Source organism: Trachurus japonicus, chromosome 20, assembly GCF_045865225.1.
Source record: "Trachurus japonicus isolate A0001 chromosome 20, Traja_1.0".
Lineage (NCBI taxonomy): Eukaryota > Metazoa > Chordata > Actinopteri > Carangiformes > Carangidae > Trachurus > Trachurus japonicus.
Window position 1 is genome coordinate 16346047 of NC_140926.1, and position 25658 is coordinate 16371704.

Below are 25658 nucleotides of genomic sequence, written 5' to 3' on the forward strand. Positions count from 1 at the left end.
CCCTCATCCCCCATGGAGCCGTCAAGCTTGGCTTTTCCCTCAAGGTTAATTTCATTTGAACCACACAAGCTGCAACTACGCTCTTGTACTGGCTTGCTGCTTGTCTGTTTTAAGGTCTTGTCTTTATTGATTGCTGTGAAATGAAATTATGCCTCACTGTAAAGCGGGGCTGAGCCCTGTTGGACACATTTAACGATGCTCTTATAAGTAGTTCATATTCCCAACCACAGCTCCTCTCCTCCTTGTTACATGTCCAATCCATCAGCTTGTAATTAGTTCTATCTAATATATTTTATCTTGTTGAAAACACTTGGCACTCTGCAGGCTTCTCATTGTTTCCACCTGTACAGACGGATATAGATTTCCAATTAAATTATGTTATTAGCAGGGTTTATTGAAAAGCTGTTGTGTGATCCAGGATCAGCAATCAGCATGTAAGCTGTTTAAGTTATAGCTCAAATAAACAAAAACACACACCTAACCAAGCACTTACCTAATTTGTAGCCATATTGGCATCAATTTAATTTGACCTGCCACTTTTATCTTGACTGAAATATCTTGACATTTATCAAATGGATTGACCCAGAACTCCCACATGTTCAGGAATTCACATATTACTGAGGATAAATTGTCCTATCCTCTGATCAAAGTTTATGCTCTATTTCATTTTTATTGCTTATTATCGTCTAGCTTTGAAAACTCCCATGGCCTCCCTTCCAGCTAATCAGCATGAAAGCATCACTGTATCTACAACTACAGCCTCAGCGCTGTTTGCATGGTCATAGTCTTTTTGATTTATAAAGCTGCAAGGATCCTCACTGACAGTCTGTATTCACAAACTGCCACTTTGAACGGCTTCATCACCTGAGTGAGTCTCATGAACACTATCCTCGAGGAAGAGGTTGACTTTAGATCACAAGATGTTTCAGCATTTGTTGGTCTTTTGTGCAGCTTAAACAAACAAGAGATAATTAGTAAGATGGGCTGTTTGGGAGATTAGAAGAGACGCAGTTTCCCCTTGTCTCCTGTCTTGATATTTAAATAAACTAATCTAACCACCAGCTGGCTCCTGAGCCACATTAAGCATACACATACACATGGAAAAATATTTTTCAAGGCCTAATGTCTAATATGAACTCATTTCAAGAAGATAGGACCACCAAACATACCAACATTTGAGAGTTGTATTACCTTCTTTTGTCTTGTTATGACAAGGCTCCATGTTAAATACACAAACAAATGAACCAGCAAAGTGACCTTATTGAGCAACGGCCATAAAAGCCATTTATTACCCTTTACAACACGCTTACACAGTGAACACACGAACAGGATCAATCCAAGATCCAGCGTAACGTTGAGAGACGGTGAAGCAACGCTCTACCTCGACAGGAGTTTTACCTCATGTTCGATCAACAAAATGTTTTTGCTGGAGGTGAAAATATCGCATTTTAGTTGAAGGACCAACAATATGTTGCTGCTGGGTTCAGCGTGGCTGCTGTTGACCTTCAGTCTGGTGTTTACCTCCGAGTGCGTCCAAGGCTGTTCAACCCAGGAGTTTACCTGTGCTCAGGGCTTTTGTGTGCCTGAGCATTGTGTGTGTGACTTCACTGACAACTGTGGAGATGGAAGCGATGAGGAAAATTGTGAGTAAAGCTGGAAATAGTCTAAATGTTATTCATAAAGTGTAATAAAGAGTTGAATTGGTGAAGTATTTTACCCTTTCTGTTTGGCCATTCAGTGTCAAACACCACTTGGCTCCAAATAGTCAAAAAAAAAAGAAAAAAAGATTTGTAATAATGAATTAGTAATGTTCAATAATATTGTTAATGTTGTAATGTTAAAATCCGTAGGAACCTTTTACCTAGAAAGTGACACAGTTCTATATTACCAGCTATTTTGTATTTTAAATAAATAGCTGCGTATCCTCAAACGAATCAGCCCTAACACACGTCTTAGAAATCGGAGACGTCTTCTTACATAATTGTTGCCTTTGAAGGTTAAAGCCTATGGGCAGACTGCATGTATCCCTGTGCATTGTGTTTCAAGGCCATAGTTAATAGTGTGATAGCTCAAGGATTCAGGAAATCAAGGGTTTTATTGTCACATAAAAAGTGTGTATGTGTGCTGTGTGACTTCCTGTAGTGTAAATATTACAAGCCCCTTTTTGAGTGGACGCCATCCAAATTAAATAAGCAGTAGAAAGAATATTGTTTGTTTTTAATAAATCACTCAGTTTTGGAACATTTCAGAGAGGGCAATAAAAATATGCAAAGTTATGGCTCAAAACCCAAAGTGTGATAAGTCCCTGATGACCACTGGGCCCATGCAGTGCACTGTCTTCACTGTGGACCTATTCATGGATGATGGAAATTCAAACATTAGCAAATGTTTAGCAAATAAAACCACAATCAATATATAAAATAAATAGATTTCTGTACATGAGTGCAATTATGCAGGGCAATGCAAAGGATACACAGGGGACAAGTCTTAGGAATCACTACATTTTTATCATAGAAGTTAAAAATCCAGATTTAGAATTAAAGAATAATTATAGATGTATTTGTAATTAATGTAACTTCTAGTATTACATATGCACTTAAGAAAAAGCATACCAAGTCTCATGACTGCTAAAAGAGCAATCAAATTATAATAAAACAGACCTCTGTGAATATATTTAATTTCCAACATATTAAAGGATCAAGTAATATAAAAGTAATTATGATTCCCATTTGGCATATTTCTAGAAATCCAGTATTATTGCTAATGTTTTATAATGCCTTGTTGCACATTTGGCCATGATTTCAAATAAAGAAAACATGTAGTTTCTGGGCTCTGTTGAGCTGATGAATCTTTTCTGTGTGTAGAAGCCACAGCTGACTTTCTATGCAAACAACAATGATAAAATATATTACAGGGTGAAACAAAAAAGAGCACAAGTGAAAGCAGCAGTACAAAAAAAGTGTGATTTTTTTTTTTCCTGTTGAAGGCTCCAGATATAAGAGATGTAACTTTGAGGAGGGATTCTGTGACCTGACCCAAAGCTCAGAGACATTATCAAAGTGGAGCAGAACAACTGAAGTCCCAGGACTCAAACATGACCACAGCAACAACACATCAGGTTAGAGCATCTGACATTTGCCATATCCTTTATTTTTTTCAGATGCATGCCACCTCATGATTCTCTTTCCTCTCTTTCAGCTTATTTCCTGTCTCTGCTGCCGGTTGGAGGAAACAGAATCACAGCAGACCTGATCACTCCTGTTTTCCAACCCAGTAACACTTGCCAGGTAACAAACTGTGGCAAAGGCAACTCAAGCATAAATCCAGACAAATCCATTAACAAGCTGGGTATCAATTGATAGGTCGACTTTCATTTTCATTCAAACAGCTGAGTTTCTACTATTACGTTGGGGCAACACATGGAGAGCTTCAGGTCCTGGTTCAAACTCCACTGGGTCAGCACACGGAGCTGTGGAAGGACTCAACAACACAGACGGGAATGTGGCTGCAGAAAGACATTCAATTTACCAGTGAACACAGTTTTCAGGTCTGTAACATGCAGAATTGATGTGTTATATATTGATACGATACGATACGATACGATACGATACGATGCGATGCGATACGATACGATACGATATGATATGATGAAGTCAGACAGATCACATTCGAAAACATGTGAAAGACATATCACAAAGTAGTTAATAGGGAAATTGATATATTAGCACAAATACTGAAAATTGTGTCATATTGCACAGTATGGTTTTGATATAGAAGTCAGTGGGTGGTAACTATATGATGTTGAAAGTGATAAAGTCATCACAGCAGGAATGAGCTCCTACTTCATGTGTACTGTGGAGGTACTGACCCAACTGGACCCTTTGGAGACCATCTGGAGTCCTATAAAAACCTGCTGTTTGTGTCCTTCCTTTATCCTCAGACAGTCAGTGTGTCACCCTTCTCCCCTTCTCTGCCTTCACCATCTGTCACTGGCTGCAGCCAGATCAGCTCAGCTCAGCACTGAGAGTAAAGAGGGGTCAACTCTCCTGTTAACAGTCACTTTCCCCTCCATTAATCCACTTCCTGTTTCAAAGGCAGTTTAGTTAAGTGGATTTTTATTTACCAGGGTGATTTGGGATGATTTTAATTCTGACCTGTTTGCTTAATGATCTGCACTTTTCACCTACTCAAATCGTCCTATTTACTTCTCCTTAAAGGGGCATATTATGGAAATATCACTTTTTGAAGTCTCTTTAACAATGTGTTTGGCTTGCCTTCCGGCCCCCAAAATGTGAGAATTAACAAAAAAAAAAATCTTTAATTTGCAAGCTCCCGAGGTTAAAATACATGTGGTTTTACAAGCTGTTCCCTCAGTTGTCTGGCAATTATGTCATTAGTTTACGAATTTGCATACTACCACTCCTACCTGGTACAGTACCAGTAGAAGGAGCGGGGCGGGGCAAGCAGTGGCTCATTTAAGCAATACATGACAACAGGCCGTGGTGTACGCTCATTATATTTTAATATAATTGCATTTAAAGGGACAGGCACTGAAACCAGCCGTTCTGAACAGGGCTATTTTGAGAGGATGAAAAGAGTGCTGTGATGTTTGGGGTGTTTTGACCACAGCATGCCACAGACATGTCTTTAAGACACCTGGGAACTATTTACATTTTTGGAAAAGGAGCATAATGTGTCTCCTTTAAGGCATCCTTAGAGTTATTTCTTTGGACATCTTTACTTAGATTTGAGCATATAAAAACAGTAACAGAAACTTTAACTTAGGGGTATTTTTGTATTGCTGCTGCCAATGACAATAACTAAACTACTCTATGGCTATAAACTGAATTATCGCCTGCTTTGGGGAAAAAACTAAATACTGTCACTTCACATGAAAAATGTGTATCAGAGTGCATTACCTACAATGACACAATCACCCATCTGTTTCGATCAGTCATAGATGATGGGTTATAAAACTTGTAGATAAAGCTGCTGTTGTGTGGACTTTGATTTTAGAGTTTTACATTGTGGTGGCGTGTTATCTTGAATATGTCTCACTAGTTTCTGATTCAATCCTGTATCTCTGATTATGTTTTCCCTTTTCTTTGTAAACCAAGTGTTGGAAAACCTGGAAGACTGTTGATCAATTTTCTAGTCATCAAGTGTGGAGTGGAAACTGTTCTGGAAACAATCTTCTAATTTTGGTCAAAATTATGTTCAGGATCACTTTGTCATGAAGTGACTGCTAGTCTGGCTGAATGTGGTATAGGCTGCTATCGTGTTCATATGCCAATGCTGTGAATACACAGACTCATAAGTCACTGTTGGCTGCTAACAGTGTATTTTATAACATACTCTTAACAACTCATTTTAATCATGGATTTGCATGTTTGGTTCAGTTGGTGAAGCTGATGTGCTTGCTTGATTGTTTTACCTGTAGCTAAGGTTTAATGCTGTAGTGCGTAACTATTACATGTCTGTTCTACACATACAAGCCATTGCTGGATAAAATAACACATTAAGCCTACCAGCTCCACAAATCTCTCATGGTATATTTGTTGTTTGGAATTTCATGGCGACTTTTTTATACAGTCTATAATGGCATTGAGTGGTGACATTCCTGCGCTGCACACAGGAAATTACACGTTTTACCTCATGACTTAGGAAGGGAGTGGGGTGGAGGAGCAGTCGTGAGTTTCTCAACCCGAAGACGCACCAAAGACACGGCTCAGAAGTAGATTGTGCTGTCCGTCTGTAGAAAGCTAGATCATCACTGAAAATGTATCCTGGAAAATTGTCTCTGCTTTGTAACATTGGTTGTCAAAACTGCAATAGATGTTCCTATAGAAGATGAATAAAAAGGTGACTGGCTGAATGTCGGTAACCTTTTTGATATGATATGTGAAAGACTTTCTGTGCATCCTGCAGGTGGTGATTCGAGGAGACCTTTCAGCTGAAAGTGAATCCTCAGAGGTCCTGGCCGTTGATGACCTATCCTTCAGTCCCGACTGCTTGGTTGTGCCTGGTACCGTCACCATTAATAACATCACACCACACAGACGGGACAAATTCAGACCTTGACATTTTGAAATACCGCCACACATAAACAGACCGCAGCTAACTTGTTTTGAATACTGATAACAGAGGGAAGACACTAAAGCAGCCAGAATAACTGAATCATTAAAATAGTGCTTACCACACATTTCCTTGCACTGAATATGGAGCGGTTTTGTCCACAGCCCAGTGATGAATATGATACAGATGAGCATCCTGGCTGGGACTGTTTGATAAAGCACAGTCCGTTTGGTATTTTGGACAGAATTTTAACATGTTGCTTTGGTGATATACAGATGGTGTAGCATCTTTACAACTGCTATCATTCATCCAGTACAGGATCATGTTCTTGTTCTCGGTCAGTAAAACAAACAGGTGATGAGCTCTCTTTATTGATTATCTCATTGAGGCTACAGTGGCCTTCAGCTTTTTTTTTAATTTTTCTTTTTAGATCTCTTTACTTGGTGGAGCCAGAACTGTTTCATTGGTTTAACTTCAATGTCAGTGGTTGGAGTCAAGGCTTCACAGTTTTTCACAGATACTAAGTGATAAACTTGGATTTTCAATTTAAATTAAATATATAAATATGAAAAATAAAATAGTTCCTCCCCAACATTTCATTAATAACATTGGGAGGTCTGTAGAGAAGCAATCTGACCATGATGTCACAGTTAATGTTACTGAATGAAATGTATTTAAAACTATTGGATGAATTATCATAAAATTTAGGACAAACATTGATGTCCCCTTCATGATCTCTGCTCTGTTGACCATCATCACACATTTTTCTAGTTTGTTTTGCTTCAAACAATCAGCAACCAATGATCTCAGAGTCTCTGTTGAATCTTCTGTATAGCACCTAAAAGCTACTGTCTGTAGCTTTTAGGTGATATACAGAAGAGTTGGTGGTTGGCTGGTGAATCTTGTGGAGCATTTAACAGCTAAAGAGCCACATATTTTCCTCAGGAGTTAATGGAAACCAAAAGAGAGCTCAAGGGAGAAAGAATATATTGGACCGCTAATAATGGGCTGCTAATGTTTCTCTGTGTGTGCTGGATGTGTAAATAGGCAACTGTTTCTATATCAACATTAATTTTGTGATAATAGCATATTTTACTGCACTCAATGGGGTGTAAAGTGGTTGAAATGAGAGTGAAGAACATTGCAGCAGAGTTAAGGGTCTAATGGACTGTCTCCAGGCCTAGATTACCATGTCTAAGTGGATGAGACAGGTCAGGGTCACCTTGGCTCTTGGTCCCTTAGCCTCCGTCTGTCTTTTGCGCCCAAGAAGAAATGCTCTTGGGCTTTTTGCAATCTGGCCTTGTTAACCATATCCAAAACTGGATAAAAGTTCAGGGGGGTAAGAGCCACTTAAATCTACCCTAGAGTCTTCCCACCTGCATCTCCATATGACGACATAATCTTTTATTGTCAAAGTTCTGGGGATATGTACCAATGGGTTTCACATTAAAATACCAATAAGGCTTTACTACACAGGTAGGGTTTAATATGCATGGCTCATCAGTACATCCTGGATAAGTGCAAGAAGACATCGATATTGTTTTGATATGTTGCCCACATATAATATTGCTAACTACACATGATTATGGTCTCTCACAGTGGGTTCTTTATGTCCTGTATCCCTTATTATTCACCCCATCTCCCACATAGCCGGGAAATTTGTTGCACTGAATTACTGGGTTCATGGCATCAATGAATTTAGATTAAGTGCGCTGCCACAAATAATGGCAATATAACCGTTAAATCCTTGCTTGTAATGAAATGGATGCAGGCTGAGAATAAGACAGAAACATGTTATCGTAAATTACATTTCCAGCCAAAGTTTGACGCCTTTTTTATAACCTGTCATCACAAATCACAACCTTTGCATGTCTCAGCTTTTCTGTGGGCGTTTCCATGTTTTGGCAACAAGTGGAACACCGTTTAATTTATTATGGGTCTTCTTCTGTATGCCCAACTTTGTCATGAATGTTATCTCAATAGGATGGGTCAGTTAAGGAGATTAGTCAGATGTGAGAGAGTGAATATTGGACTCATCATTAACCAGGTGGGCAGAAACACAACCCCATCCACCAGACCTGAGTAGACCGAAGTGGCAATTATTTTCTAGTATGTTTGCCATGATGACTATATTGACATTGTGTTTACAGTTTGTCTCGCAGCCCCAAAAGTGACCAAAGAAATCTAATCAAACTGCTTTACAAACCACTTTTACTTCTTGCATCCATTGTAGTGGTGGCAACTTCTTTTTCCTATATTTGGCTCAATACAACCTGAGCAGATGTCTCCACATCCATGTCAACTGGAAATATATCGTATTTGTTGAGTTAATTACTTATCTTTTTGCTGGAATTGTTTTTAGAGTTTCAAGAGAAATCTCAAAGTTGCAGCCATGTAGAGACTTTTTCTATTGGCCAGACAAAATCCATTTATAAATTGGACAAGTATCCACTTGTGTTTCTAATACTCCTCATAAGGAAAATGAAATTATGTTAATTTAAGAGATGGAGCCTCAGATGTACTATTGATCAAAACATCTGAACATCATTCATTACCTCACAGTTGAATCTAATCACCCATAACAAAGATAATGCACTTACTATTCTCCAGATGCAGCTAAGCTCATCCATTTTAATCCACCATGATCTCACATGGATGTTTTTTGATGATGAAATCACATGATAGCAGTCACTGATAACCACTGTATCTCTTTTGTTGACAGTGAATGTAATTGACCTTAGTTATCGTAGAACCATAATTGTTGTAACTCCATCAAAATGTCAGTCATATTAATTTCTTATTTCTGTTTCCTGTGGCAGAGAGCCATGTGCCTCCTCCACCTGTTTGCCCTCCCATGTGGTTTGCCTGTGGCAGTGGTGGGGGTTGTATCGAGGAAAGCAAAGTGTGCGACTTCACCCCTGATTGTCCCCACGGAGAGGATGAAGTCAGCTGCCGTAAGAACCTTGTTGCCAAGTAACACGTTCAGATTGTCCACATCCCATTTGTACGTTTGACTGAGAGTAGGGTGGTGGATTTATAGTCATCTGCAAGGATGACAACAAAGATAGGGACAAATACTAAGAATACAACAATACATACTGTAAACATCAGATAGTGTGGGAGTGAATGGAAAATGTTTTGTCCTTGGCTGTGTGAACCAAACAGGTGCTATTGTTTCACAAATGATTCAACACCTGAAGCAACACAGCTTCTACCTGCAGTATGTAGTGCATACAACACTGTGATTGGACGACTCTTTCTGAAATGCACCTTGGGAGTTGTAGTTAACCTCCTTCTCAAAGCTTTTATGTGCATAGACTCTAATATTTTGTATTACAAGTCCTTATCTTTTGCGCTGATCATTCAACCAGGAGATGATCACAGCCAGATGTGAAAACCATTACACTGTCTGAAAATCAGTGTAGGCTTTAATTCATGTTAATCAATCGTTTTTAGGTGTTGGACTTTACCCAGTTGTCCAAGAAGTGTAGATGTTCAAATGTCTTCAGTGTCCTCTCACCTATATTGGCTAAAAAGCTGACAAAAAACTTATCTCAACGTCCATTTGTAATAACAATAGTCAGATCATTATTGTGAGAAACAATTGCAACTGTACGTTGTCCTTGAGAGCTCAATGCTCTGGAACTGAAGAAAACACCAGCAAAAAAAGAAAGAAAGAACAGGCTGAATATTCAGAAACATCTTTATCAGTTCGACAACACGTGTTTTGTAAATTCACACCACACGACAGAGAGTGTTTCCAGGGAACACCAAAAAGTGATTAACCTGGCTGGGACCTCAGTTCAGTACCCAACTGCGACTTTTGAAAATGAAAATAATAAATAACAAAGTCCGTCCCAAGAGGTTCATCACCATCATCATTTTTTCATTTTTCATTTTTCTTTTGGCTGTAATTCGAATAGCGACAATGAGATTGTTGTTCCAAGGTCACAAATGAACTACACTAACTTCATATAGATAATCTACTATATATCTCTGTCCATTCAGCCTCTGAGTGTGACTTTGAGGACAGCTCTTGCGGCTGGTACGAGCTCACCCTCGGCGATGGCTTCGACTGGGTCAGGGGCTCGTCTGTGGAGGTGCCTCCAGACTACTACAACAACCCACCACCTCTGGACCACTCTACAAACAGCTCCGAAGGTACAGAAATAATCACACACACACACACACACACACACACACATGTACATATGTTACAGTGCCAAGACTTTCCATATGCAGCTGCTGCTGCTATCAGAAATGTGATGAGCTGATAAGATGCACTGTGTCCAGGGTACTTGGGCAGAAATAACTGGAAAGTGATAAAATTATCTATCTACAGATTAAATCAAAGTTTTAAAGAAGGAAAAAAAAACCTCCCTTCTGTGTGTTTTAACGAGATAAGCACTTCATGGGGAAATGCTTTCTCAGCCATCTGAATAATGGAAAGGAAATCGACATAAGCTGTACCGATTCTGCATATTAATATGCTACATCACTCACTGAACACAACACTGTACTCAATCTGAAACAGTATTAGTCTCTCCTAGGTCTATGCACCACAACATGTTATGGTATATTATGCCTCATTTGATGGATTGTTAGACTTTTCCTTTGCATCAGTCCTTCAGAATCGACTTAACTCTTTGAGGCATGGATTTAACAGGGGCTGTTGTTGCAGGCTGACTCCATGCAGGTTTTTTAGAAGCACCATCTGTTGTTTTTGTAGTGCACATTGTATGAGCATGCTGTGAGAAGATGCTCTGTTAGGTTCAGACCTGGAGACTATCCAGGCAGTAAAAGGAAAGTAAAAATGAAGTCTCTTGTTATGATCTTGGAGCGTCTTGATTCGCTTCAAGCTCTGTGAAATGACACATATCCTGATGGGAGCATCTGTTCGCAGATTTAGAAAATATTACTGTCAGCGTCCTAAGGTGTGTTGGTATGTGGCGGTGTTCAAACGGTGCTTATTTGGCAGTTAGGCACCTAATATCAGCCATAATTCAAACCCAACACACCGGCACCTCATACTGTGCAGCTTTGGGCAGAGTGGATTAATGCTATTTTATCCTGCCTTTAAAACAGTTTTAATAAGTTCTGATGAATGTGCCATCCTACAAAGCCAAAAAGGATGTCACTGTGCTGCTGTAATGTGAATTTCTCCCCAGTTATCAATAAGGTCTTATCTATTGTACATGATTAAGACTGGAGTCCAACATTTGTCGACTCTTATTACATTATTATGCTCTAGAAACTTAGATAGACAGAGCTAGTGTTATAGCTCAAACTAATTTTACTCCGTCTGCCGCCATCATCTGTAAAAATACCCACCAAGAGCTGACATCTAGTTAATTCAGATAGATGAGCACATGATAGAACCAGCTACTTACCACAGTAGTGTTGCTGTCGTCTCAGCTTTTGACTTAGTTGAATTTGCAAAGCTTAGTGCAGTTAAGCTATCTTTAAAATTACATTTACAAACCCTATTAACTTTAAAATTTGTCAGTTCAATAGAGAGCTAGTCCTGACTAAGATTACGAAAAGTAGTTTTGTTTATTTATTTTCCATTTCATGGAAGTTTTAAAAGCATCTGTGTTTTCCCAAAGGCAGAAAGATTACTACAAAAACAATGTTTTGACATTATGTCGTAATCATATGGTGAAGGATTATAGAACGCACACATCAGACTCTTTATAGTGCATTTGAGATATATTTGAGTTGTATTTAAATCTCACGGAAAAACTCTCTGAATATAGTGAGATTGCAAGTAAATACCATCAGTGTAGTAGACTACATTTTACTTAGGCTATTGGGATTTTAAAAATATCTGCGTAGAATTATGGTATTGTGAATTATGTGCAGTTTCCGAGCATGAGCATATTAAACCCCTCATTCTCAACTTTGTTTATAGGGAGGTGTATCTTCTTGTTCTTGGCAGGAGTAGAAGTCAGTGTGGTTTAAAGCACTGTGTTAAATGGCCCTCTACACATTACTCCTACTCCAATAAGCCTTTATTTGCATATTTGCAGGCCACCTGTTAAGAACAACGCCACTGTCATTGCCGTTGTCCTCTGACCCGTGTCATCAACAAGACTATTTTTGCCATGGAAACTGCAGTCGACCAGATGTGTTTTGTTTATCCCACATACCTTCATATAAACTGGACATTTGTTGAGCACAAAAATCTCAGAGGGAGGCGTGGGTCTGAGAAAATGAATTTGACTATCTGGCAACAACAGCAACAACATAAACGTACAAAGGCGTTTAGATGAATAGTTAATGAACCTCTCGACTTGTGCTTCCGCAACAGTTTTCATGTTTTCAAAGGTGACTGGCTGGTTCGCTGGCAAAATGAGTTGTTAGCAGAAATGTGGAGATGTGCCTAATGAAGTGGCCGCCGGATGTGGTTTGAATTCTAATCGCTCGTCTCACTCAACTGCAGGCCACTTCATGTTTATACTGAAGAACAGCAGCAGTCTGTATCCAAGAGCCGTTCTCCGAGGACCCTGGTTCCAGCAGTCGGCGTCTGGGTGTACGATGACCTTCTGGTGAGAGTCGCACTGCGGCGTGGCCTTCTCCCATCGTCGCCCAAAGATGTTCAACATGAGTCTTTATCACTAGCAGAACTGTCTGTAGATCAACCTGCAATTTAAGACCTTTTTGAAATTGCTCTTTTCTCTGCTTTGGCGTTTTTCTTGATCTTTCCTCTTTTTTTTCTAAACATTATTTCACCTCAGCTCTGCTCTGTCAGCATCTCTCTATTTCACACACAATGAGAAGGTGTGCATCTGTGTCTGTCGTGTCTCGACAGGTTAATAGCCTCTAAAAAATTATGTCAAATGACGGATGATATTTTTCTCTCTGGTTGATTGGAAGGGTTTTCCTGGCAGAGGTTAATAAATTTCATGTTTTTTTTCCCACAGAGTAAGCAAAGGCCCTCATGTATTATGTTCAACAGTATATGCATTATTACAAGAGGAATCTGTGATTCACAGTATCTTGTCTCAGGAAATAGTTGTGAATGTATAATACCAGAGAATGCACACACTTCTACGCTGGAAGATTATTGTTATAGCACTGTATAACTATAGTTATAAACACTCATAAATGATCATAATGCTTTATAACAATAATCGTAACACACTATAAAGCATTTTATCTTGACTTATAAGGCCAGGTATTATAATACGTTATAAGCATTATAACTCTATTATAATACTTGACCTTATAAGCCATTATAAAATGCTCTATGATGTGTTATACTTATTGTTATAAAGTCTTATGATAATTTATGATAATACACGTTTATAAGCCAATTATAACACATTATAACTATATTTATAATGCATATAAATATTATAACGTACAATTATAACATATTATAATACCTGACCTTTTAAGTCATGATAAAATGCTTTATAGTGTGTTATGATTATTGTTATAAAGCATTATGATCATTTATGAGTGTTTATAACTATAGTTATACAGTGTTATAACTGCATTATAACTCATTATAAGTATGGTTATAATGCATTATAGATATAGGCGTCAAATAAAGTGTTACCCATTTTTTTTCTTCCACCTCTCGCTCATCTCCTTCAGGCATTATAACTCAGGCATATCTGTTGGGGCTGCAGACATGTACCTCCGCATGAATGGAACCAACAAAAACAACACGATCATATGGAGAACCTTGTACGACCAGGGAACTCGCTGGAACCAGGTCACGGTGCAGCTGGGACGCATCACCCAGCCCTTCCAGATCGCTCTGGCCAAGATCAGCCTCGGCGTGTTCGACGGGGTCTCCGCCTTGGACGACGTCACCTTCAACAACTGTTCCATGCCCCCGGCGGTGGCCGAGTGTCCCCAGCCCACACATTTCCACTGCGTGCGCACCAAAGCGTGTGTGGAGCGCCTGCAGCTGTGTGACCTTGTGGATGACTGTGGGGATGGATCAGATGAGGAGGGATGTTGTGAGTGTCTCATTTGTTCCACCAAGAATTACTTTTGGATACAAAAAAATGTACTTAGATGCTGTAACAACGTTGTAATATACTACACTTTAATTATAATTATACACAAGTACATTATAAGTAAGGTCCTGTATTTAAAATCCTGATGGGGTATAGAACTATGTTAAAAATACTTGATACTTACAATCTTGACTGATGTTGTAACATGCAGTATTTTACTGTTGCGGTTGTTCAGGGGAACCTAGTTTCACCTCCAGTGCATTAAAACCAGTCACCTCTTTTAATGTTACGGCTGATTGGTGTATATTGCCATGGTAACTCAATCAGGTGTGGTGCTCAGTGCAATGTGATGTTGCCTTTGTTTTCTGGCTCTGCTGAAACTCATTTTCTGTCTCCCAGCCCCAGAGCTGCAGTGTAACTTTGAGCGTGGGCTGTGCAGCTGGAAACAGGAGCAAAGTGGAGGGGACGTGTTCGACTGGACGCGCATCCAGGGCCCCACTCCTTCCTTCAACACGGGGCCCTGGAAGGACCACACGCTGGGCACTCGGTTCGGCCACTACCTCTACATCGAGTCGTCCGTCCCCCAGGAGTTCAAAGACACGGCCGTCCTCCTGAGCCGAGCCTTCCAGCCCACCCACCAGCGCGGCAAGGACCCCTCCAAGTCCCGACAACACTGTGTTTTCCGTTTTCATTACCACATGTTCGGATCACACGTGTTCTGCCTGGCGGTGTATCTGAGGACCACCTCGACGGGCCGTGGTCATATGCTCTGGGTGCGATATGGAGACCAAGGAAACCTATGGCACAGGAAAACACTCTACCTCAACAGTGCTCGGCCTTTCCAGGTAACTGAGCACTTTCTTTAAAGTGATACTTCACCCAAAATCAATAATTCACCAATTTTCTACTCACCGTCAGGCCAAGAAAGGGTTTGGAGAACTTTCGTAGTTATCGAAATGCTTTTGGAGTTCCAGTGGGGGTCCGGCTGGCCTTGTTGTAGCAGTAGTCCCCAGTGGCTGCGCAAGATTTGCTGCGAGATGTTCTTCTGTGTTTACATCATGCACACAAACATCAACAGAGCCACTGGGAGCTACTACAACAAGGCTAAAAACAGAGATCAAATACATTTTTTTTCCAAACTATTTTTTCATGTGGCGGCTTCAGGACACTTGGGTCAGTACGGACGAGCAGTATGGCGGTATTTGGATGTTTCATGGTGTGTGTTTTGGACGATTCAAAAGTGAACTCTATCCGCCGTCATTATATGAAAATCCGTTGCCAACCGGACCCCCCCCTGGAACTCCAAAAGCGTTTTATTAAAGGGATACGCCAACATTTTTTTTGTGTGTGTCTTGCCTCACTCCCAAGTCCATGACAAGCAGATAGAGACCATCCTTTCGACGTGCAGTAACAAGGGAGATACGGGCAGAGCTGGCGCACCGCACGCACAGTTGAAAGGATGGTGTCTATCTGCTTGTCATGGACTCGAGAGTGAGGCAAGACACGAAAAAAATAAATGTTGGCGTATCCCTTTAACTCCGAAAGTTCCCTTCCTTGGCATGACGGTGAGTAGAAAATTGGTGAATTATTGATTTTGGGTGAAGTATCCCTTTAAGGATGATACAGAAATGAATGCAAAATGGAAACCAAATTATTTGAATGTGTGTTTACGTTTTTGCTTAATGGAACATTTACTCATACAAAGTAATATGAAAGTTCTGTAGGTGCTTTACACCGATGTTTAAGACTTAATTCTTTGTTTACACATTATAATATACGGTCGTCACATACTATAGAAGTCACATCACATTCCACTGTGAATCATTTGCATTCAGTTCCCTTGAGTGATCAACGACAGACGTGCAGAAATGAGCTTCAGGTAAACACAGCTCCCTGGCAGGCAACAATGAAACGCCAGTGAAGCATAGAGTGTGTACTCCGGCATTGCAAGATGAAGCTCTATTTAATGGCTTCACTGCTCGACATCGATCCCTCAAGATGGATGTTCTGTTGTCATTACTCATGAGTGAGTATAACTTGACAGGCAGTTAAAGACTTTTCCTCCATTATAGCATTGAAAACAGGAGGTCTGTTTGTCAAGTTAATTGACTGCAGAAAGGGTAGAAGTGGAAAAAAGAAGAGACACTGCCGCCATCATTTGCTCACACATTAGGAATATTGTCCTGAAATAATGTGACACCAACATAGTAAATTTTACCAACCAATGATTTTGAACTGAGAGTTAATGGGACCAATGCAGCCACATCTGATGCACAACGTCCACATGAAAACAACACTGTCTGAGATTAGAGCCCCTAAAGAATTGAAACATGCAAAAAGCAATCCTAAGCTCCCGAGCATTGAAGGTAATTAACTTTTTGAAGCAGGAAGTGGAAATGGCTGATTGTTAGTAAAATAATTCCAACCGTGGTTGCAGATCACTGCTGCTTGAATCATGCTAATGTGACATTTTAACAAACCTACAGTAAATATGCACACAGTGTCTCCAGATAATTAACATTTTACACACTTGCTTTGTTTATTCGATATACTTTACACCACAGTGCACATGTGTAATAGACTGATCATCACAGTTACATTATCAGCAGAAAATATTTTCTTTTACTTTTGAGGTCTGGGCTGTTTGCCTTGAACGCTAATATCCGACCCTCATCTTTCCATATTTCCAAATAATGTTCTGCTCCTTGGCAATGATGCAAAGCAATCACGCCCGGTGGCTGCTGATGCAACAACTTATCTGAAGCAATGATCTTTTAGCTAATGATTTGTTGCACTGGGAAACTGTGATAAAACTTAATATTCAGGAAATGTAAGCAAAGTCTACCTGTTAGAGGGTAAACAAGAAAATCCATTTAAACACTTTGATTTGGGTTTGAATGTAAATGAATATCTGTCAAAATGAAGATAATTGGTCATTTTCACACGGAGGTAATTAATATCAGTACTGGCTACACCTGTGGTTTCCCCATAACTACAAATCAAAATGTCATCCAAAGGTTAATTAGGCAAAGTCAAGCGCTTCTGGTGATAAATTAGGTTTTCAAGTATTTCCTGTAATTATGTTGTTGCATATAAAATAAAAGTGGTTAGAAGAAGCTATAGCCTATACATGCATCCTGGTTTTGAGAAACCATAAGTGTAAATTAAGTATGTAAAAAAAAAATTATGTTAATATCTAAAACAGTTTTCCCCTCATCAAAATCTGAAATTATGAACTATTTCTCCTTATTCATGAGTGATTCAAATGTTGATATATGAACTGTGTGCATAAACTGTGCACCTTTCTCATTCACCAGGTACTGGACTGGTAACTAAATCCAGACAAACCCTACAAATCAGCTCGTAAATCTATTACGAAGACTGAAGTCTTGCTTGCTTTTAACAACTGAAAAGCTATTTTTGTTTCATAACCAATTTATATACGTATAGGTCTTGGTTTCGATAGCACAATCAGTCATACAATGCAACTCAGTGATGGATTTACAAATTATTAACTTTTCCTTGTTGCTAGATTCTGATCGAAGGAACAGTGGGCGATGATTTCAATGGAGACATTGCCATTGACGACCTGTCCTTCCTGAACTGTGTCCCATATGAAGGTAAATGAGTAGCCCTATGCCACAAGTGAGATGGACTCACACAGTTACTGTAACGTCACTGTTTGTGTTTCCATCTCCACTGTTGATTTGTGTTTTCTACCGTGGTCCGTTTTAGGAGAGCTCCCCCCACTGAACAGCACCACCCCTGCAGTGACCACTCCAGCCCCGACCGTCCAGCCCAACTACTGCCCCGACGGAGAGTTTGCATGCGGGGTACATGGGGAGTGTGTTCCTGAAAGCAAGGAGTGTGACTTCAGACCTGACTGCTCTGATGCTTCTGATGAAATAAACTGCGGTGAAATATATTTTCTTCTCTCCAATTTTCTGCCAAGTCACACACACATACACACAAACACACACCACTTTAATTGTATTTTCTTTTTTCTTTTTTTTTTTACACGGTTTCACTCTCGATTCTTATTCCATTTTCATTTCAAATTCACATTTCCCTGCACCTCCCTTCTGCTGTGTTTGCCTTTTCCTTATATATCCATTTATCCTCTATCTTCCTCCAGTGAAGGAGCTGTGTGATTTTGAAGACGGCGACATGTGTGGCTGGAGGAGTGTCGACCGGTCTCTGCTACCAAACCACGCGTTTCACTGGTCACCTGACCAAGGGGAAAGCATTCATGATGGAGAGCAGTACCATCGCCCGATTAATGACCACACGCTGTGAGTCCCAGTCCATCTGGTTATTGTGGAAACAGTCACAGAATCAATGAACTGATTGAAGAAATTAAGCCATTTTCAATTTAATCATTTTCAAGCAAAAAAAAAGCCAAATACTCAAATTGCTTCTTTGCTAATAGCGCGATAGTTATAATCTTACAGTTTTTCTCAATCGCTTTGGTGCTATTCTCAGATCAGAATGAAAGTTCTCAGAACTATTAGTTCAACCCCCACAACATGTAGTCATTTCTCCACATCACAGTAGCAGTTTCTCCTTCCTCTGAACAAATTGCAAATGCTTTTGGACATGTATCAGTTGCTCTCATACAATTCTCTGCTGTTTTACAACATTATCATTTGTTTATGTCATGTCAGTCAAAATGAACTATACTTTTGAACGCTGAATAGTCTTTCCCTATAAAACTAATAGTCCTCATTTCATTGCTTGAGTCATTACATACAAAATTGTTGAACTAGTTTTCAAAATCTGTAAAACTAATTTTAAATGTTGGGAGAAGCACTGTGAATTCAATTATTCAAACATTTACAGTAAGGAACAACAGGTATGTATGGTAACAATCTGCACTGCTGTCATTGTGTCAGGCATTACTGTAAGATACAGTGGGACAAGAACTTTTTTACATTTACATTTAGACTTACAGCTTCACTAGAGAACAGATTTACTGTATTGTAATGTATTACAGCAACCACAGTAAAGATTTCCCATCTTTACAGTACGGTACTGTACTACAGCATTTTACAAGTAGGAAGCACTTTTACAGTATTGTACACTACAGTAATAATGGTTGATGCAGTACATGTACTGTACATTACTGTAATTTTACTGTGCATCACATAGGATTACCAGACAACCTCACAGAGGTGGAAGAGACTGAGCCCTTTTTACTCTGCTACAAGAACAAGACATTTGTGCAATGGTGATTACAAACAATGGCATAAGGTTGAAAGTGATACAATGTAAGGATGACATTACTGTATCTTTGGGAATATTGAATCTGTTTCAATTGCTATTATTGACAGAGTGATGTAGATGAAAATGTGACTGGAACGTCTGGATGTGCAGGAATGATTTACAGTACTCTGTAGGTTCAGTTACTATATGTACTGCAACATTGTTTACGTAAAGTTGTACCCAAAGAGTGTTTCTTATGTTTGTTGTAGATGACTGTAGTGTATTTTTCCTTTGCACAATGCTGTGAACAAATCAGAATTGCAAAGAGCATATGCAGTAGAAATGTGAAACATACATATTCAGTATCTCCACTAAATACAGTAATGTGTAACTTTACTGCAGTTTTCACATGGCTGTACAAGTAGTTTACGTATAATGCTGTCTTGAGCATTTTCAGGTAGTATCATCACTCTTCTGCATTGGAAAACACTTAGAGAATAAAGTGTCCTAATGAAAACATGACAAAGCCATTTGACCATCTTGTTCATAAACGATGGTGTCAGGACTTCTCATTTTGACGACACTGACAGTTTCATTGACATGAATACTTGCTTTTGAGGGATGGACAATCCATTTTGAGCAAGTGACGCGCTTTTGCAGGTCATCCACTAGGTTTTGCAGTTTGCAATAATTGTTCTGAGAAATGCACTAACTGTTGTGCAAATGTTAAGAGTGATGTGAGAGAAGCACCAAAGCGATTGAGAAAAACTGTAAAACATAACAAGTAACCAAGTCTCAGCAGCCTACCTAGAATGATAATACATTTATAAGTGTATAACATCTAAAGACACATGGCCATAGGCATAAATATATATTAACCCTCCTGTTGTCCTTCTGGGTCAAATTGACCCAATCTGTTCCCTTCCTCCATCCTTCCTTCTTTCCACAATCCTTTTTCCCTTCCTTCCTTCCTTCCTTCTTCCCTTCTTTCCCTTCGTCCATCCTTCTGCTTCATTCCTTGGCCTAATCTGTTCCCTCCCTCCATCTTTCCTTCCTTCCTTTTTCCCTTCCTTCCCTTTTCCCTTCCTTCCTTTCTTGCATCCTTAATTCCTTCCTTTTTGACCCAATATGTTCCCTCCCTCCATCTTTCCTTCCTTCCTTTCCCTTCCTTCTTTCCACAATCCTTTTCCCTTCCTTCCTTCCTTCCTTCCTTCCTTCCTTCCTTCCTTCCTTCCTTCCTTCCTTCCTTCCCTTCGCCCTTACTTCTTCCTTCCTTTTTGACCCAATTAGTTCCCTTCCTCATCTGTCTTTCCTTTGTTTTTCCGTTACTTCTTTCCTCCCTTCTTTCTCTTCGTCCTTCCTTCCTTCCCTTTGTCCTTCCTTCCCTGACCCAGGAGGACAACATGAGGGTTAATTAGTGGCCTTTAATTTTTTTTTGTGTGTGTGTGATTTTTCTTTTTAAACTAAAAGCAAAGTCATAAGAAAAAAAAATGGACTGTGAGCCTGAGTGAGTGTGTGGCCCATTTATGGTGGAGAGACAGTGACCTGATTGTCCTTATCTATGTTTTATTGACTGGACGGTGAGAGCAGAAAATGGCAGTGCACTTTGACCACTACATTTCAGTAATTTCTTCTCTCAGCCAGAATTGGAGACACTATCTTCTTTCATAACCTCTCTGTCTGGCAGCGCCTCTTTCTTCCTCACTCCTACAGCAGCCGTGACTGACTCCCAATCGATAAGGCATGAGTGAAATGGAGAGGCGAAGCTGTGTCTTATTTAAGAGCCATACCTCTTATGGTAATTTAATAAAGTGAAGCAGAAAGGGGGATGGAGCTGATATGAGCATGTATGCTGAGACGAGTGTGAGGATGATGAAGCCGGTGGAAGCACTAGCTCTTCTTGCTGTTGTTGGTGGACAGTTTAATGACTGAAGGTTATATAGCTTGATGCCTTATAGAACCAATCAATAATATATCAGTAATGTTAGGTAAACTGTGGTCTTCAGAACCGCACTCGAGGCCGACAAGCAAAGCAAATACTCACAATTTAAAAGCCGGAACAGGAGAATTAACTTTAAAAATGACTAATGTGTTATAATTATTTATAATGGGATGATTATTCCATCAGCTTGAGATAATTGATGGTTTGTTATGTTGACAGAATAACAGAATAATTTTCTCATTATCACGACAAAACAAAGCTCTTGTATCTCAAAATAACAAGATTGTAAAGGCTGGGGTTTCAGACCAATGATGCACAGGAGACCAGGAGCAAACACGCTTCAAAGTCTTTACTTACATAACAAAGAATGCACACAACAAAAAACCAAGACAAGAGCCCAGGAGGCAGGCTGGCCACGGTGTCGAGGGAACAAGCGAGAGGCAGGGTGCATGCATATGGGAAGGATCATCTGGCAGAGTTGTGGAGTCATGACCGGGCAGAGCAGACTAAGCAGAGATAAGGTGACTGCCTGGTGATGGTGGATGGACAGGTGTGTCTCATCCGAGTCAAGGAAACCAGCCACGCCTCCTGCCACAACCTGAAACTAAAGAGAAAAAAAAACACAAGGGGGAGGATGAGAGCAGAGAAACAAAACCCAGACCATAACAAAGATATTATCATGAGAGAACTTTGGTAAAGTTGTGAACAAATTTGATTCAATAACTCATTACAGTCATTTTGTAATGACACAAATGACCCCTTGTTCCTACCATGTTAAGGTAGATAAGACATCTGTGAGTCCAGTGGGCAGGGATGTTTAAAAAGTGCAGTACAGGAAACAGATATAATCATGAATCATGTTATTGCTAATAGATAGATAGATAGATAGATAGATAGATAGATAGATAGATAGATAGATAGATAGATAGATAGATAGATAGATAGATAGATAGATAGATAGATAGATAGATAGATAGATAGATAGATAGATAGATAGATATACTTTATTGATCCCAAGCTGGGAAATTACAATGCAGCAGCAGCATTACACAGACACACAGTGACAATAACAACATATAGTATTAAGAATATAAAGAATAAGAATATAAAGAAAAAACTATACATAATAAAATAGTAAAATATAAAGAACAAACTATACATAATAAAATAGCAATAGCAAATAAAATTAAATGTGATGTACAAAAGGATATTCAACAAATTGGCAGTGTTGATTTTAGTGCAAAGTAAAAAAAAATGTGCGATGTGTGTAACTGTGTGTAGAAAATAAAGTGCGCAGTGACTGTAAGTTATGACCGGAGTTTTTTTAGCTGTTATTATACAGTGTAATGGCATGTGGCAGGAAAGATTTCCTGTATTTGTCCCTTCGACAGCGAAATACATTGCAGTTCAATCAAGCTATCACTATTGTCACTATCGTTCAATGATCAAAATTCACCGCTATAGGCTCATGGTTTGAGGATGTAATCATGATATTGTCCTCTATTCTCTGTCGTTCCTGTGACAGCGGCAGCCCTGAGGGTTGGTATATGTATGCAGACAGTTCAAATGGCGGCTACGGTCAAACCACTGACCTCCTGACACCTGTCATCTCCTCCACTGGGCCACAGTGCACCCTTGTCTTCTGGTACCACATGAGTGGATTCACTGTAGGATCACTGCAGGTGAGGAGAACAGACGCACTCCGCAGGGGAATAGAGCGCCTGCTTTCTGTCTGCAGGGTCTCCGAAGAATTGAGTCACAGAAATATTCTTATCTATTGTTCTTACAATATCTGCAGGTGCTGCTGAAGCACGGAAACATCACTCGCGAGGTTTGGTCTCAGGCTGGTAACCAAGGCAACAAATGGAGACGTGGAGAAGTGTTTTTGGGGTTATCAAACCACTTCCAGGTCTGTAAATTATTTCTCTTGCTTGGAGATGGGTTGTAAGGAGATTCAGAGCAGTGGAGTGGTTACACTACATTGTTCTTTTAACCATTTTTATAGCAAAATGTCTTTGTTTTGCTCATGTATATGATTTGATATGGAGTCTAGTCAGTGTCTATGTCCCAGTTTAATGTGATTATTAGAGAAATAAAACATTTCATAGTATTTTACTGTGACTCCTTTTATATAAACGAGCCAAATTTAAGGTTTTATCGGTAATGGTAGAAAAAAGAAATGTCTGTGATATGTTTGTTTTTTTCCAGTGACCCACAATGCCTTCTTCTTGATTCAAACTACAGATTGTTTATGTCTTTATAAGTCTACAGTTTGATTTTTTCACTATGAGTTTATTAGAGGAGATAAGGTGCTGAGTCCATTTCTATTAAGATCTATGTTATGGCCAGAAATATATGATGACATTTACAACAAAACAAAGAAAAACATATAGATAATATCTATTTCCATGTGTAAGATGTGACATAGAGATATGCCCTATTGAAATAAAAGGGCAGCTTGATAAACAATAACTTCTCATTATGGAGGCAGAGCAATGGTATAAATGGCCACATTAGTCAAGTGTTCTCAGATGATGAGCAGACCAGAGCCTTTGTCATGATGTGTAGGCTCACTGCAGTGGCTGTCATTATTATCATCATCATCATTATTATTATTATTATAATAATAATTCACATGTGATTCAGACTATTGACAGACAGTGTGACTGAGGGCCAGCTTCAAAAGTGTCTGTGCACATCACTGTAATTGGCTTCATTTCAGTCGGTCAGGTTAGATTGGACAGGCTTGGCAGACTTGATGATCAATGATGAATTGATTGAGTTTAATTCAGTCTAATGAGTCTAATCTTATGTGTGGCAGTAATCAGAGTTGCAATCCCTTCATGGTGTCTGTCTGTTGAGGTTATTTCCGGTCGTTATGACCACACAGACATAGATACAGCATCAGACCTGGTGGTTTAATTGCAAGGGGAGATTTTCACATTACAGTTTGATCCACTCTGATGCTGCATCAGCAGCTGAGGGGCCTTTTCACACTGATCCTCCAAGTGCTCTTTTCCTCTTCTCTCTGAGCTCTTTATCAACTGTCCGCCCAAAGACACAGAATACCATCTCTCATTTGTACAGAAGCAATCAACTCTTGTTTCTAAGCCATGTCTGATAGTATTAATCATCAACCCTGGAGTCTCAAAGTGTGATTAAGTTTACATGACGGACAGGAGTGAGTTGGAGTTGATCCGGGGTTTGTTGTCCTTTGTCAGGTGGTGTTCAGGGCGAAGCGAGGCATCAGCTACATGGGCGATGTGGTGATAGACGACGTCAACTTCCTGGACTGCTCCCCTCCGCTGCTTCCAGATCAGCCATGTACGCCCGAGCAGTACGCTTGTTCCAACGGCCTCTGCATCCCTCAGGACAACCTGTGTGACTTCATCGACCACTGTGGGGACAACTCTGACGAGGACCCCTACATCTGCAGTGAGGCGTCCTCTAATGTCTGACTGATGGTGGCAGCAGAAAGGTTCATTTACAGATAACTGTAAGACTGAATTGATTTCCTTTTTTATTGCTGTCTTTCAGAGGGCTTTAGTGGACGCTGCAGTTTTGAGTTTGACCTCTGCTCCTGGCGTCAGTGCCGACAGGACGACTTTGACTGGCTGATCAAAGCGGGCAGCACTCCGACAGTTGGCACCGGGCCGTCGACTGACCACACACTTAGGGACCCCTCAGGACACTACCTCTACCTCGAGAGCTCTTTCCCACATTCATTTGGAGACGTCGCACGTATGTCAGGACCGGTGCTGAGCCGCAGGAGCTCAGAGTGCAAGGTGAGGCCAAGGTCAAAGGTCAAAGAGCAAAACACAGGTATGAGAGGTACTGAATTACAGATAAGGGAGCAATGGTTTCACTAACATGGCTTCAGGGGAAATGTAAAATTATTTAATTAATCCACTCGTCCATCCACTGGTTTATATCATACTTTAATAACATAACAAGTTGTATAATACAGCTTCTGTGCACAGATTATGAACTTCAGTAGAAGTGTCTCCACATGGCCATTTTACATTGAAGTTCTGCACACAAGATTTAAAAAGGGAATTATAAAAAATAAAACTACAATGTAGAGAACTGAGGCAATCAAAATAAATTGAACAAGTTAAAGGCTTATTAAAAATGTAATAAAACTTAATTGCTCCACTGTTTTCCTCGATATTAACGGTGAAATGTATTTACTGGCTTCCAGAGGTTTATTCCATTTTCAATGAACAAAACAGTATCAGAAAATATTAATAGGACTGTTATGGCATCACATATTTCAGCTACATACCAAATATTCTGGATTTATTTATTTATTTACTCAGCTTGAAACCTCGTGGAGGATCTTCAGAATACAAGTTTTTCTGATAGGAATTAACAAAACCTCACACTAACGAGCTTAAAAGTTCTGTGCTGCTTACTGGAGATAAGTGTTCCCTCGAGGAAAAGTACACACGAAGAGCTGAATTCAT

General features: G+C 39.7%; 1 protein-coding gene across 1 annotated transcript in view; it reads left to right on the forward strand.

The window, feature by feature from the left end:
• The first annotated feature begins 1333 nt into the window (after positions 1–1333).
• Positions 1334–25658, forward strand: part of malrd1 (MAM and LDL receptor class A domain containing 1) — a 55635-nt gene continuing 31310 nt past the window's right edge. The window contains exons 1-17 of the mRNA XM_085763306.1: positions 1334–1643; positions 2987–3118; positions 3199–3287; positions 3389–3547; positions 5929–6025; positions 8895–9029; positions 10084–10236; positions 12518–12623; positions 13678–14048; positions 14448–14893; positions 17581–17668; positions 17784–17963; positions 18184–18340; positions 22718–22874; positions 22991–23101; positions 24414–24627; positions 24730–24977. Of these exons, the coding sequence (XP_085619432.1) occupies positions 1469–1643; positions 2987–3118; positions 3199–3287; positions 3389–3547; positions 5929–6025; positions 8895–9029; positions 10084–10236; positions 12518–12623; positions 13678–14048; positions 14448–14893; positions 17581–17668; positions 17784–17963; positions 18184–18340; positions 22718–22874; positions 22991–23101; positions 24414–24627; positions 24730–24977 (3018 nt within the window). The 5' untranslated portion in view covers positions 1334–1468. The remainder of the gene's footprint in view (positions 1644–2986; positions 3119–3198; positions 3288–3388; positions 3548–5928; positions 6026–8894; positions 9030–10083; positions 10237–12517; positions 12624–13677; positions 14049–14447; positions 14894–17580; positions 17669–17783; positions 17964–18183; positions 18341–22717; positions 22875–22990; positions 23102–24413; positions 24628–24729; positions 24978–25658) is intronic.